At 39.7% G+C, this 13,825-nt stretch overlaps 1 protein-coding gene across 2 annotated transcripts in view; it reads right to left on the reverse strand.

Annotated features, from left to right (window-relative positions):
* The window catches only part of NRAP (nebulin related anchoring protein), a 58,374-nt gene that overhangs the window by 24,768 nt on the left and 19,781 nt on the right, over window positions 1-13,825 (reverse strand). For both annotated transcript variants that reach the window (XR_014548823.1, XM_083616524.1), the window contains exons 15-24: window positions 12,289-12,387; window positions 11,841-11,945; window positions 11,556-11,663; window positions 10,226-10,327; window positions 8,971-9,168; window positions 8,146-8,250; window positions 6,487-6,585; window positions 4,912-5,016; window positions 4,045-4,152; window positions 1,309-1,620 (exon numbers count right to left, since the gene is read on the reverse strand). Coding sequence is in view for 1 of the 2 variants with exons in the window: in XM_083616524.1 (XP_083472650.1) it covers window positions 1,309-1,620; window positions 4,045-4,152; window positions 4,912-5,016; window positions 6,487-6,585; window positions 8,146-8,250; window positions 8,971-9,168; window positions 10,226-10,327; window positions 11,556-11,663; window positions 11,841-11,945; window positions 12,289-12,387 (1,341 nt within the window). In the remaining variant the exon portion in view is untranslated. The remainder of the gene's footprint in view (window positions 1-1,308; window positions 1,621-4,044; window positions 4,153-4,911; window positions 5,017-6,486; window positions 6,586-8,145; window positions 8,251-8,970; window positions 9,169-10,225; window positions 10,328-11,555; window positions 11,664-11,840; window positions 11,946-12,288; window positions 12,388-13,825) is intronic.

Raw genomic sequence — 13,825 nt, forward strand, 5'->3', positions numbered from 1 at the left:
CAACACTGCAGGGATATGGAGTACTAAAAACAGTGCAGGAATGTTCCGGAAGATTTCTCATCAGACATTCCACTCATTCCTGTGCATGTTTACTTGTAAGTAAGTCCCGCTTGGTCCAATGAGACTATTCCCATGTAAGAGCAGACATGATTGCAGCCCTAGGGTGGATGGTAGACATTTGCCAGAACTTGCGTTGTGTGACAACATGTAACCACTTATCAAACTTGTGGCATGGTGTCTGGCGGTGAGGGGAACAGGCATCTCCATAGACGTGTGTTTGTGGTTTACCTTTATCTTGCACCTATATGACCAAATATGGGGGAGAAGCATAACATTCCTTTATACCAGAAGTGTGAAAAGCTGCAGTAGCTTCACAACATCCAGGGCTCCTTCATTTCCTGTTCTACTGTAACATTATACAAACTGCTGGGTTGGAGGATAAATGCAGCGGAGGCTGGTTCCTCAGAGCAAACAGGGCACTACCCCACCAACCTCAGCCTGCCTTTAACCAGCCCCTATCTGCCTGCCTCCTTACGACAACAAGGCAAGAAGGTAACCCTGGCTGTCACCTTCCTCCTTTGGCCTTGCAGAACTCAGTACAGAGGGAGATGGGAACCAACCCACAATTAGTTGGCTCCACCTGTCATTGGCTCTGTCTCCGTCATCTGCTGGTTCCCATCTAATGTTGGCCTCCCTGTCTTCTGCACTACCAGTACCAACCACCACTGAACAAACGTAATCACTTTTTCTTTTTTTTTTGGTCTAAAAATGAAAAGGACGGACAGCTTATCTGGTCCTTTGGTCTTTAGCTGGAGCAGAAGGGAAAGGGCAGATTGCTTCAGCCGACCTATAACTGAAATATGCTCCACACTAGCCAAGCTACAAGTATTTTAACTTTCTCTTCAATTTGGAATGTGGCCATTCTTTACCCTGCCATGGCTGACGGCCGCCATGTTTTAAGCTAGTAGTGATTTTGAACTAGACCAGTGTAGGGACTGGCATAGTCTGTGACTCTTTCAAATAATGAAATAATATAGCACAGGACCCTGTGCAACAGTGTTCTTAGCATAATAGTTAACCCGTACTTGACTGTGCATGCGAGTTCTCATTTAAATCGCTTAATTTATTTGATTAACCCAGAAAGGCTTTTCCATATGGTGATTTAATTGGTATTTTATTATGAATATTTTATATTCTTTTATGTAAACTATTTAGAGGGGTGTGTTTTTTTTTAAAAAAAGGGGTATATAAATCTTGAATAATAAAAATAATAATTAATAATTAAAAAATAGACAATGTGTAACTTACATCACTCTGCAGGTCATATGCCCGCTTTGCCCATTCCACCTTCATATCTGTAGGCAAGGCAGTATAGCGATGAAGAATTGTCTTGTATCCCCTATCAGTGGCCAAATCCTGAGCTTTCTTGGCATGGACAATATTTATCATATCCATGGACACATTATACTGGGTCTTTACATTCTCAAACGCCCTTTTATATTCCAGATCACTCTGCATCTTCGACATATGAAGCGAGTGAGCCATCTGCGAGTCTTCATTCACACCTTTCACCCCAATCAACTTTCCTCTCGTCTTCTCATAATTCTCCTTGTATTTTACCTGTCAAAAGTGGGGGGAGGGAATGGATCATAGGTACAAAGAAAGGTAATAAGCTCAAAGCCATTGTAAGCAACAGCATCGGGTTGAAGTAAACGGAACATTTCAATAAGCCGGTTTAATAGGCTACTTCAGAAAAGGCACTTTGGCCTCCTGCAAAACTACTGACAAGCACACTTAATATGTCTAAGTACAACACATCCGTACATCAAAAGCATACTTTTCCTGCTCAACAAAAAGCAGAAAGCAAGTAATAAGGACTAACTTTTATATGTGGTTGAAGTGCACAAAATGAGGATGCTTGCATGCTCTTTTTTAATGTTTCCAAAAGGAGCATCTTTTTCATTTACTGCTTTATCCCAGGGGCAGGGAGCCTTTGTGTTACTTGAAAATGCATCATATGATTTACTTACTTACTTATTCAAACCTTTATTAGGCATTATACAAATAAAACGATAAAAGAAAAAGTAACATATAAAAGCCTTGAGATATATACAGAAAGGCAGCAGTTGGCTACATACATATATATTTATATACATATAAAATCAGTCCTCCAAGGAGCAGGTTAACAAGGAAAACCACATATGATTTACATTTTATGTCATTATTAGCACAGTCCTATGCATCTAAGTCCTACTGTGTTCAGCAGGCCTTATTCACACTAGTAAATTTGTTTAGAAGCACAGTCTAAGGTCCTAAACACATTTCTCACTGAATACACTGAGATTCGCTTCTAAGTAAAAATGCATAGTATTGCATCATTAGAGTGTTGCACCTTCTTGACTGAACCAGTAGCCCCAAAGAACAACACACTTGGCAAAGAAATGAGGTAGATGCCTAGAGGGGCAGCTTCTGCACGCCATGAAAGGGCAGCACATTTTCAGTGTTTGTTTTTTGTATTATTATTATTATTTCTGCAGAAGTCATAGCATCTTGGAATGGTACTGGGAAGCTGCAGCTCAAAAGGTCAAGTTGTGCTTTTGAGCACTAGCACAAGCTAAATAAAATGTATTGTTTCAGGTAAAGGTCAGTGCAGAGTTACGGAGTTCAGGTAATATCTACACTCAGAGGCTTGGGAATCAGATCCGAAGACAGGCTTCCTCAACCTCGGCCCTCCAGATGTTTTTGGCCTACAATTCCCATGATCCCTAGCTAGCAGGACCAGTGGTCAGGGATGATGGGAACTGTAGTCTCAAAACATCTGGAGGGCCGAGGTTGAGGAAGCCTGTCCTAAGACCTTTCATAGTGGCAAGAGTTTAGTTCTTCCCCTGAAATTTTTCACAGAATTGTGTTTGATGGTAATTCAATAGCTTAGTTTTCTTGTGCAATACATTTTTTACAGAGCATTCCACCTCACAATCCTGTGTTTTGAGGGATAAAAGTGTCAATATCTGATAATGTGGGAGACTAAATACTACTTCTTGCAGGATGTTGGACTAGTAAGTGGGGCAGCCAGATGAGACCATTGTACTGCGGTACTGGTTGCCAGTGAGCTACTAGGCCAAATTCGAGGTGGTAGGACTAGCATACAAAGCCGTAAATGACATGGGATCCAAGTACTTAAAAGAATACCTTCCCGGATATAAACAATCTCAGCAGGTGAGGCCTTGTTGGTGGTGCCGCCGCTGAGGTCTACACAGCTGGCGGAGACACAAGACAGGGTCTTTTCAGTAGCAGTTCTCTGTGGGATGCCCAGGAAATTTTGTGGGTTTTCCAGGAAAACAATTAAAAGCATCCCCATTTACTCTGACCAACAGACACTGCCCCCGACAACCCTGAGAATTGCTCACTGAGATAATGTTTGTAACTGTTCTGAGATCTTTTGTGTTTGTTTGCTTTATAATTTTCTGTGCTCTGGGCTCTTCCAGGAAGAAGGGTGAGATATGAATCAAATTAATATAAATAAAATGAACAACAGCAACATCTGGAACATACAGCAAGGTCATTTCGGTTGGGGTTTATTTGTTTTGGTCAGCCCTCTGTACTGTGATTTGGAGCTCAGGTAACATAGGGGTGAGGAACCCATGATCAGTCCCAGCAAGCATAGCCAATAGTTAGAGGTAATGAGAGCTGTATTCCAGCAACATATGGAGTGTCACAGGTCCCCCAACCTTGCTATAGACTACACTACCCTTAAATTAGCTCCTAAGACTTGCTCACAGGGGCACACTTTAGCTCCCTAGAGGAACGATGGACCAGATTCAACTAAGCTGCTGCACAAGCAGAAGTCAGTGTAACAGGACTTGCCTCCTCTTCCCCCTGCACCATCCCCAGATCTGCTCAGGAGGGTAGAGAGAACGCTCCCCCCCCAGGACAGCATACAGGGGGAGGAGAGGGGAGATCGTTCCAATGCTTACACAGATGGAATGACTGCCTTAGGGTGACACTGAATCCCATCTTGTGTGTTCAACTTGAATCGGTACTCACGTCACTTGCCAGGTCCCTCTTTGCTTTGGCTGTCAGGAATGGTATGGCATCAAGATGAAGTTCAAATCCCTTCTCCTTCTGGCTCTCCCAACTACTTTTGTACAGTTTCTAAAAGGATGGTCAATGCCGCAATTATTATTTTTGTTACTATGCACTGTTGCCATAACAGTAACACCCAAAGTTTCAAATGGTACCAGAAACCTGTGGCTTCATGAGCTATTAAAAACACACTGGATAAAATTGTTCTTATTCTAACCCGCACGTTGCCTAATGCTTAAATTTAGGAGTTCCTCCATTAGCATACCAATACAGTGGTACCTCGGGTTAAGAACTTAATTCGTTCTGGAGATCCGTTCTTAACCTGAAACTGTTCTTAACCTGAGGTACCACTTTAGCTAATGGGGCCTCCCGCTGCCGCCGCATGATTTCTGTTCTCATCCTGAAGCAAAGTTCTTAACCCGAGGTACTATTTCTGGGTTAGCGGAGTCTGTAACCTGAAGCGTATGTAACCTGAAGCATCTGTAACCCGAGGTACCACTGTATTGCATATGTTAAAGGGGTGAAAGAGCAGTTTAAGGGCATAACTACTATAACACAGAGCAAAACAAGCCCAATAGTTATTTCTTCTCCTAAGGCCCCCTGGAAAATGTAGTTATCTGGCAGTGACTTGCATTCCAAACACTCTTATTAAACTGTAATTACCAAAATTCTTTGTGGGAAGCAAAGATAAAGTGGTAAAAATAAACCCCAAACAACCATATATTTATAGTATATATGCATTGAACCACTCTTGAGAAAACTTCAATTACTAGCCACAGAATAATTGTTTCAATAGCATGAAAGCACAGGATTCCCATCCATCCATACCTCACTGATATTTGCTGCATTTCTTCTGGCTTGTATGAAGAGGGGCTCATCTTTGCTGATGCTGTAATTATGAAGAAAACCCTCTTTTCCTGACCTGTATGCAACCTGTTTACAAAGGCAGACCAAACAGTATCAGCACTGGGCATATTTGTTTTAAGAAGCAATATGTAACAATTTTCAAAGGTAAACTTCCTGGATACTTACATCCAGTTAGTGTATGGTTTGTACCGTCAATTACTTTTTTTTTTAAGTTGCCTCAAAATCAATTTATGTTTTAGACTGAACAATTATGGTTGATATCAAAGAATAAAATGAAAAGAAAGATGAAAGAGCATGAGTGCTAAAACACTTGTGGAATGACTGGCTATCTGACTGTGTCTTTTACCTCAGTCTGAAACCCTCACTAGACAATAGTTTCACTTAAACTGAGGGTTGCGCCTTTAAAGCACGTTTGAAGCACAGTCCACACACACACACACACACACACACGGGCACTGCAGTTTGTTGAGAACTCTGAGAGAGATAAACTACAGCGCACATAATTATTTAAGAGAAAGAATGTGTTTCAAATGCGCTTTAAACGAATAGTGTGTACACAGGCTTAGATTATCTTGTTCAGAACGTTAAGAAGGGATGGCGGCCTACTTCTGCCATTTCCCCAAACACCAAGGCAGGGATAGCAAACTCGCAGCCCTCCAGATGATGTTGGAGTCCATAGTAACCAATGGTCAGAAAGGGTGGGAGTTGTAGTCCTTGGAGGGCCAATGATTCCCCTCCCCCGCTCCGTGGCCTCGCTTGTGCTAGCTACTGGATTGTAAGCTATATTATACAGCTACACTACATTGCTAACCTGTATTGGTGAAAGCAATACTGCTCAAACAGTGGTGCGGAGCCTGTGGTGCTCCAGAAGTTGCTGGACTACAACTCACATCAGCACCAGCCAATGATAAGGGATGATGGGACTAGTAGTCCAGCAACATCTGGAGGCCCACAGATTCTCCACTTATGCACTAAATAAAACACTGATTTCCCTTATTGTGTAAAGGCAAAACATTGGTCTAAGGGGAATGAAACTGGATTATTATTATTAATTATTATTATTATTATTATTAATAATAATAATAATAAAATAAAGTCTAAGCAATGGGAAATATTTTAAAATGAAGCCATGTGCAGACAATCAAATCCAGATACCACGCAAGACAGGCAGTGTATTTTTAATGACAGAAAGAATAGCCTCACTGAGGAAGAACAGCCGCAGAGGTCCATGCAGATGTTCTAAAAGATCCAATTTAGTCTTTTTCTCTCTAGTTAGGTACATGGCCTTTATCACCATAGTATCTGAAACCTGGTCAGCACGCCTCTTGATAACCCTTTGGGTTTAAAGGTTTTCTACCTGCAGAAGTACAGGGAGTTCAAAAAAATCTTAGAAGTACACCTCAAAACTATGTAAAGCAATGACAAATTTCCGTGGCTGGATCCTATTGCTTTTTCAGTGGTGGTGCCTGTCCCCAAGAATTACCTGTTTTAATGATAAAGAATCTGTGTGGAGAGAAGGTAAAGTAGGAGACTCACATCACTCTGCAGTTCCTGGCTTTTCTTCGCATGTTTGATCTGGGAACTGTCTGCCACACTTGTGAACTTTAGAGCATCAGCCTTCTGTCTGTACTTTTTCTAATTGAAATGCATTTTTTTAAAAAAAGATGGTATAGATAACATTACCACATTTATCAAAGGTAAAAAAAATTGACAAGTTATGCCTTCCACTTACTCCCAGCACTAGCAACAACAACACAATCTTTTCATGTTAAAACCAACTCAGAATTAGAGGCAAGGTTACTCAGATAACACAGTGGTGGAGTACATAAAGTGGAATAACCATTCTGTTTCCCAACTTTTATGCTATCATTTTACACTGATTAATTATTCCCCCCACCCCACCCCAATGGATCATTTTAGCTATTTGGTTTCAACATGAACCAGGTTCTTTTTTTGTCCACACACACATGCCTACTTCACAAGTTGCTTTCAACTAGAGCCAAGCCTAACTATGGTTTATAGTTCAACAAACAGTCCAATGGTACTCAGGGCAGAAATCATCGCTGCTTTGCTCCTTGTGCGCTCCTGCTGCACTGCTGGGAGCTAAGCCATGAAAAATGCAGCCCTGAAAAGTTCACAATCTGCATTGCATTTCAACATCTGTGGCAAATGCTCAACATAACAGAAACCATGTTATTTCTGAATGAGGCCCGAATTTGTTGCTGTCAAAAACACCGTAAGAAGAAGGAAAAGACAGCTTTTTCACAGTAATGTCTGTTGATAAAGAAGAGGCACATTCTTTTGCATACTTCATGTGATTCTCTTGTACTAACAATTCATCAATCAAACACACAACCAACTCCAGGGTATGTGTTACACGCACGCCTCAACTTGGCATTTCTGCAGGCAAAGACCCTGTCTCAGAGCAAACACACCCACTCTTGCCCTGTGATGTTCCCAGCTGAAAATAAGACTGAGATTGATTTATTTTCATTAAAGTGCATAAAGATTTCAAAGAGATGCTCATTATTCCACATTCAAGGTGTGGGAGAGAGTGAGGCATATTAGGAACGAGTTGTTTTCAAAAATTATGTTCAGCTCTATATGATGTCATACAAAGAATAACAAAATGCCAAGTCCTTGGCTGGAAATAGAAGCATCCAAGGTACGTGTTAGTTTTCAACTGATACACCTTTTATACAGTTCAGAAATGAAGAATTGTGTCACCTGATCATGGCTGGGTTCAGCATTTTTGACAATAAGTATTTATGTGGCAAACCCCAGCAGTAGATGTCAATTTGCTTCCCTGCAAGATATTAGATCTGAGCGCAGCTGTTTCTTCCTGCCTCTACTTCAGAATACCTGCATAGCCTGATGTCAAGGATCTACAGTATCAGAGTGTAATCACTGGCAACTTTAAATAAGCCAAACTAGCTCCTATTCCTTCTTTTCACTCTTACATATCTTCTAATTTTCTTTCTTTTAATTTCTGTTTTTCTTTGATAAGTTAGCAGAACTTGTGACCAAAGAAGCCGAACTCAACCCAACAGGCATGTCTGACAGTTCTCCAGGGACTTGATAAACCATCCAATTATAATACAGCGCCATAGTTTCAAAATATTTCAGTCTGCTTCCATCTTCCAGGAAGGTCCTGCCAGACTTTATTATACTTAACAGGAAAATCAAGAGACATACCTCACTAATAAGTTCTCCTGCTTTCTTTGCTTGCTCAATATTGAGACTCCCGTCTGCTATCCACCCAACTCCCTTCATCCATGTAAGGTCTGTCTTGTACTGAAGCTGAAGACAAAAGAAAGCTCATTATTTCACAGACTGATTAGGTAGGTAGGCAGCAGGGCTAACAACTTGAATAAAATATTAGGGGGGGACAGGTAAGCCCCGTCCCATATAATCAACCACAAGACGCAATGAATGCACTCCATTTGAATGGCAATACCCATCTACTTTGGGGATCCCAGCCCCCACAAATATATTATTGGGGGGGCAAATGGACCTTGGCCACCAGGAGTTGGCTCCTACAGCAGGTAGGTAGATTTAGTTGTATCACAAAAAGACATGATTTTGCCAGCCATAGGTGACAAGTCCTTAAGTTATAGCCTTTGTTATTACCTACAAATTCTCTTCCACACAAATACTGATGGCAAGCATTAGAACTCTGCTTAAAGCTGTCTTTCTGCAAAGTCTTTCCACTAAAAGTTAATATCTTCTATTGGACAAAATTTAAATTGGATTGAATTTGACACTTGAGTTATCTGCATTCCCATATGAGACCTATGGATTGGTTTAATATAATATCCGGCTTGTAATGACAAAGAGTTGAGCTATTCGGAAACAATAATAGCTAACAAATTGCCCTCCAGATGTTCTTGGACTACAATTTCCTTCATCCCTGCCCTGGGGCTAACAGCAACATCTGGAAGGCACCACATTGGCTACCCTTGCAGTCAATAAATTCTGGTAACACCACTGCCATCACCAGCTTTCGACCTTTGCTCCTACCTCACTCTGTAGTCCATAGGCTTTTTTGGCCCACTGTGTCTTTAGGTCTTCTGGAACCACCGTATATTCATGAAATTTCTTCCTATAGTCGAGGTCACTAGCCAGAGTCTGGGCCTTCTTGGCATGTTCCAAGTTTATCATGTCCATTGGTAAGTGGAAATGAGCTTTATTCTTCTCAGATTCTTTTTTATATGCAATCTAGGGAATATCAAAATATTGCATTCAACATTTTACAAAAAGAGTATAGGTGAAAACAGCAGGAGAATAATAGCAACCATCTCTACTATATATCCAACAGTCTTACTCTTTAGAATATAATTGCTGTATACAGATTCATGCTTCCCTGATTGAGGCTTGAAAAGACTGAAGTTCTGATCCAACCTTTATGACCTGGTTGTGAATGCTTCTTTCAGATACCTGTAGCGGCTCACTGTTTCTCAGCATCACTTAACATACATTTATCATTCATTATCATTATGTATATAGCGTGCAAAATGTTTTATGCTTTATCTCCACACACACAAATGTGTCGGTGTTCACTTTACATTAAAGTTAACAACATAATGATCTTATGTATACAATCTCAGATGTAAATCCCACTGATTTCAATGGGGTTTACAGTAAAGTGCATAGGCACAGAACTGCAAGCCTTGCTTATTTTTAACAAAGATTTCAATGCAGTATTTCTTGGAACTAGGGCCTGGTGCAGAACCAACATTATCAATTTTCTGAACATGCACAAGAGATTAGGAGTGCAAAGTGACCACATGCACTTTCTCCCTCTCCACTCATCTGTGTGAATCTATTCACGACTGTTAACCACGGTGCAACATTACATCTCTGTTGGTGCTAACCATGGTTGATTTTGCAAACCCTGATTAAGGTGAACCATTTTTACGTTTATTATTTTCTGTTAACAACATTAAACTGTAACAGCTTTGAAGCACTGAAGGACTCATTTTTCTTTTTGAGTTCTTTATTGGCAATAACCATGGCAAGCGATGGTCCAGATGGTCAGGAAAAGAAGGGGAAAAACTAGAAGGGCCTGGAAGGGGAGAGTTTTTAATGAGTCTGTGACATGCTTCTGCTCGCATAACCATGAGTTTTGTACAACCACCCTCTTACCAGATACAACAGGAAGAGGGGTTTTTTTTTACTATGTGCAGTAAAGGATATATAAATCCTAAGGTAATAATGAGAGTAGGAGTTTCATCATTAAAAACAAAATTTAAAATAGTAATGGGAAGCCATTTACCTCACTGCTCATTTTGGCTACTTGTAAAGAGTGAATAAGTCTTGAATCTTTGGTTGCCATTGCTTTTCCTTTCGTTTTCTCATATTCTTCTTTGTATTTAATCTGTGGAGAAAATAGGCAACATTTTGCTCAAAAGACAGATAAATGCCAGCCAAACTGTATCTTTCTTTTAAAAGTGCTCTTTAAAGAAGAACCTCTTCCCCTTAAATTTTCTACTGACAAAAACAGAAAGCCAACTGCTCAAATCTCATCCAGTTTGTCTGCCAAGTAGTACACTTTCTGTTGCATTTTAAACTATAGCAGAAAAAAAGGCTCAAATGGAACAACTAAACTAATGTGGGAAGAAATTGAGAGATTACGCTGGGAAATGTAAGAGTCTTCAAATAATTGCAAAGGAAGATAAGTTAATCTTGTATACATATATAGATAGTAACAATGTCTAGAAAATATAGTCTTAAAAGTACATATAAGTGAAATAAATAAAGCAGACTACAGTGGTACCTCGGTTGTCAAACTTAATCCATTCCGGGAGGTCCGTTCGACTCCCGGAACGGTTTGAAAACCAAGGCACGGCTTCCGATTCGCTGCAGGAGCTTCCTGAACTCAATCAGAAGCTGCGTTGGACGTTTGGCTTCCAAAAAATGTTCGCAAACCGGAACACTCACTTCCGTATTTGAAGCGTTTGGAAGCCAAAATGTGCAAGTACCAAGGTGTTCGACAACCAAGGTACGACTGCATGGAATGACACTGTTTGAAAATATTGTAAAATGGAGGAAAAGAAAATGGGTGACTTACATATGTGTCCCCCCTCAAGGACAACACATTTCTTCTCATGCAACAAGACTTTCCCTTCCTCTTCTCCTCCTTGCAACCACCTGTGTACTCCAAATCTGCTCAGCAGGCCTGAGCAACTATCCAGAGCAGATTAGGGAGGCAAGGCTGAGATGAGGAAAGGGAAATTCAGTTGGGTGATTGAAAGTCTGCTCTTGCAACAATGGATGCCACCCATTCTTTTGACCCTTGAGGATGAAAGCATCACTGGCCCATTAAGATATTTCAAGCAGCAGGTCGAATTTTCAAATCTGGAAATATATTCACTTTATAATTATTTATTTTAGGTTTTAGGCAATTTAAAGAGCCACTTTCAAACACTGAGGTAAGTCAGACAACTAGAATGTTACTACATTTCTCCGTTAGTTTATCAGAGTTTGTGACAGATTATTTTTTAAGGAAATTTCCATCTTAAAGCCCCAACTCAACATGTTTTATTTCTCTATATTATTGTAGATGTCTCTTAGTAATATGCCCCAGATAAATACGTATAACCTACATCACTGGCAAGATCCCTTGAAGCTTTGGCAGCGAGCAAAGACATGGAATCCAAATTCATTTCAAAGCCGTGGCCCCTGCTTTTCTGCCAACCTTCTTTATACTTAATCTGAGGGAAGGAAATACAGTAGTAAGTCATTAATGTGAACAAAGATAGGCAAAAAAACTAGCAGGCAATTTGCTCAACAAACTATAAAATCAGCTAGCGCAGCATGTGACTTATGTTTCTAATGAAAATCACATCTTTGTGTATATTATGCAAATGTATATTTGTAGGTTCCCTTACCTCACTGTATAATTCCGCATTGGCTTTGGCCTTGACTAACTGTGGGACATCCTGTGGCAAAGTATATTGTGTTTTGGTTTTCTCATACTGGGCTCGGTAGTTCAGCTGCCAAACAATCAAAAGCATATTCAACATGTCAAATACAATTATATTTAACGGCAAGAGGAGTGTTAATTGTTAAAAGCTATTCTTAAAAAGTCGTTAGGAAATAAAATCTGAAATTATACGAAGAGTGACTATGACTACTCCCTAGACAAAAAATGTCTGAACAATAATAAAAAATAAATCTGCCTAAATGTGAGGCTGCAATACTTCTTAAGGGGGCTCTGAAACTGACTCCCCAGAATGCCTTTTACTTGCAAAATGTTATCCACGGAACAACTGCAAGATACCTTCTTATTTATGTAATACTTCTCATGTGTTGGGGTACAATGGAAATAGGACTTACATCACTAAGCTGCTGAGCATTGATTTTCGCTTGAACAATCTGAGGTGTGCTGGTAACAGAGCTGTATTTCAGCTTGTCTATACTTTGCTTATAGTTTACCTAAATTAAAAAATGGAGAAACACATTATGACTACCACAAAAGGTTTCGTAAAGCAATTCTCAAGGTAGCTTTTAATACAAATGGCAAATATAACGTTATCTAGAATATTCGCAGCAGTTAACCAAAAGCAGAAATCCTGTGGGGTTTTGTTTTTTTTAACTACAGTGCAATTTCATTGGTCTGGTATTTATATAAAATTAACAGCTTTCTTTCTGTCTCTTGCTCACTTTCATTTGCCAGCATTTTTAATTGGTTAGCCTTGTCAATTGTGTTAAATTGTGGTTTTAAATATTTAAAAATATAAAGGGAAATCATTAAATGGAAGAAGCTATATATGCAGAGTGTCGTGAAAAATCTTAATAAGGCAAAAACGTTATTTCAAAGTCAGCGACTGATAAGGTCAGAGCCCACTAACTTGCTAATATATGAAGGCAGCAGTAACAATACGAACCCATACAAAGCAGTATATTAAATCCACATTATGCAAGATAAAATGTCATGGTGAGGTTTCCCTTTAAGCCTATTCTTCCCAAAGACCTCCATGTTACACTACAGGATACAATTATTATTCTCGGCAGGCTTTAATTAATATTTGCCCTAGTTAATTACCTTCTCACTAAAATGCAAATTGTATGCTACTTTAAAGTAGTTGATTTAGTGAGAGTTTTTTTCCCCACCTTCTCTTTTTTTTAAAAAAAGGGGATGTGGCATCCAAATTTTATTTGATGCTACAGAGTCCATTCTTACATATCTTCCATTAAAAAATGTATAACTTATCTAATATGATCAGTATAAGTGAAACAATTAATTCACTGTTTCTGTTTTGATGTCCAGTTCTCACATCGGAAGATGATCTGGAGTGTTCAGTGCAATTTTCTACTGATATTCCACGTTTTGTTTTGTTTTAAATGGATGAAACAATGATGAAATTTGGTCTGGCTGTACATGGTGGAAAGAAGGGCAGGACTCTCTAGTAATAAACCGTTGTTTTTGTTTTGTAGAAAAGGAACTGTGGCTATGAAAACCACTTGTGTAGAACAGGACATTTCAACAGATGCCACTTTATAGAGCCTCAAGTGTCACGCTGCACCTCTGAAATCCTCTCCTCTACAGAATTCTAGTTTATAAAGGAAATCTCTACAGCTCTCTGCCTGGTCATCCTGCTGTCTGACGCTTTGTCACTCAAGCTGCCATATACCAGGGCTTGACTGAACTTGAGGTGCAGGGGCTGTTACTTGAAATCTATACACGTAACATTTTTATTTCCATATCTAATACAACTCCACTCTTGCGTGGACTGCTCTGCTAGCAGAGCAGAGCACATAACTGAGCTGTTGACCCCATAAAATCTCCTCTTAACTACCTTTGAATTCTTAGTGTAATTTAGAATGTGTAGAGGGTATTTTTTAACCTTCTAAATAAATTTGGAGTTACGTG

The sequence above is a fragment of the Podarcis filfolensis genome (genome assembly GCF_964270895.1).
Source record: "Podarcis filfolensis genome assembly, chromosome: 5".
NCBI lineage: Eukaryota > Metazoa > Chordata > Lepidosauria > Squamata > Lacertidae > Podarcis > Podarcis filfolensis.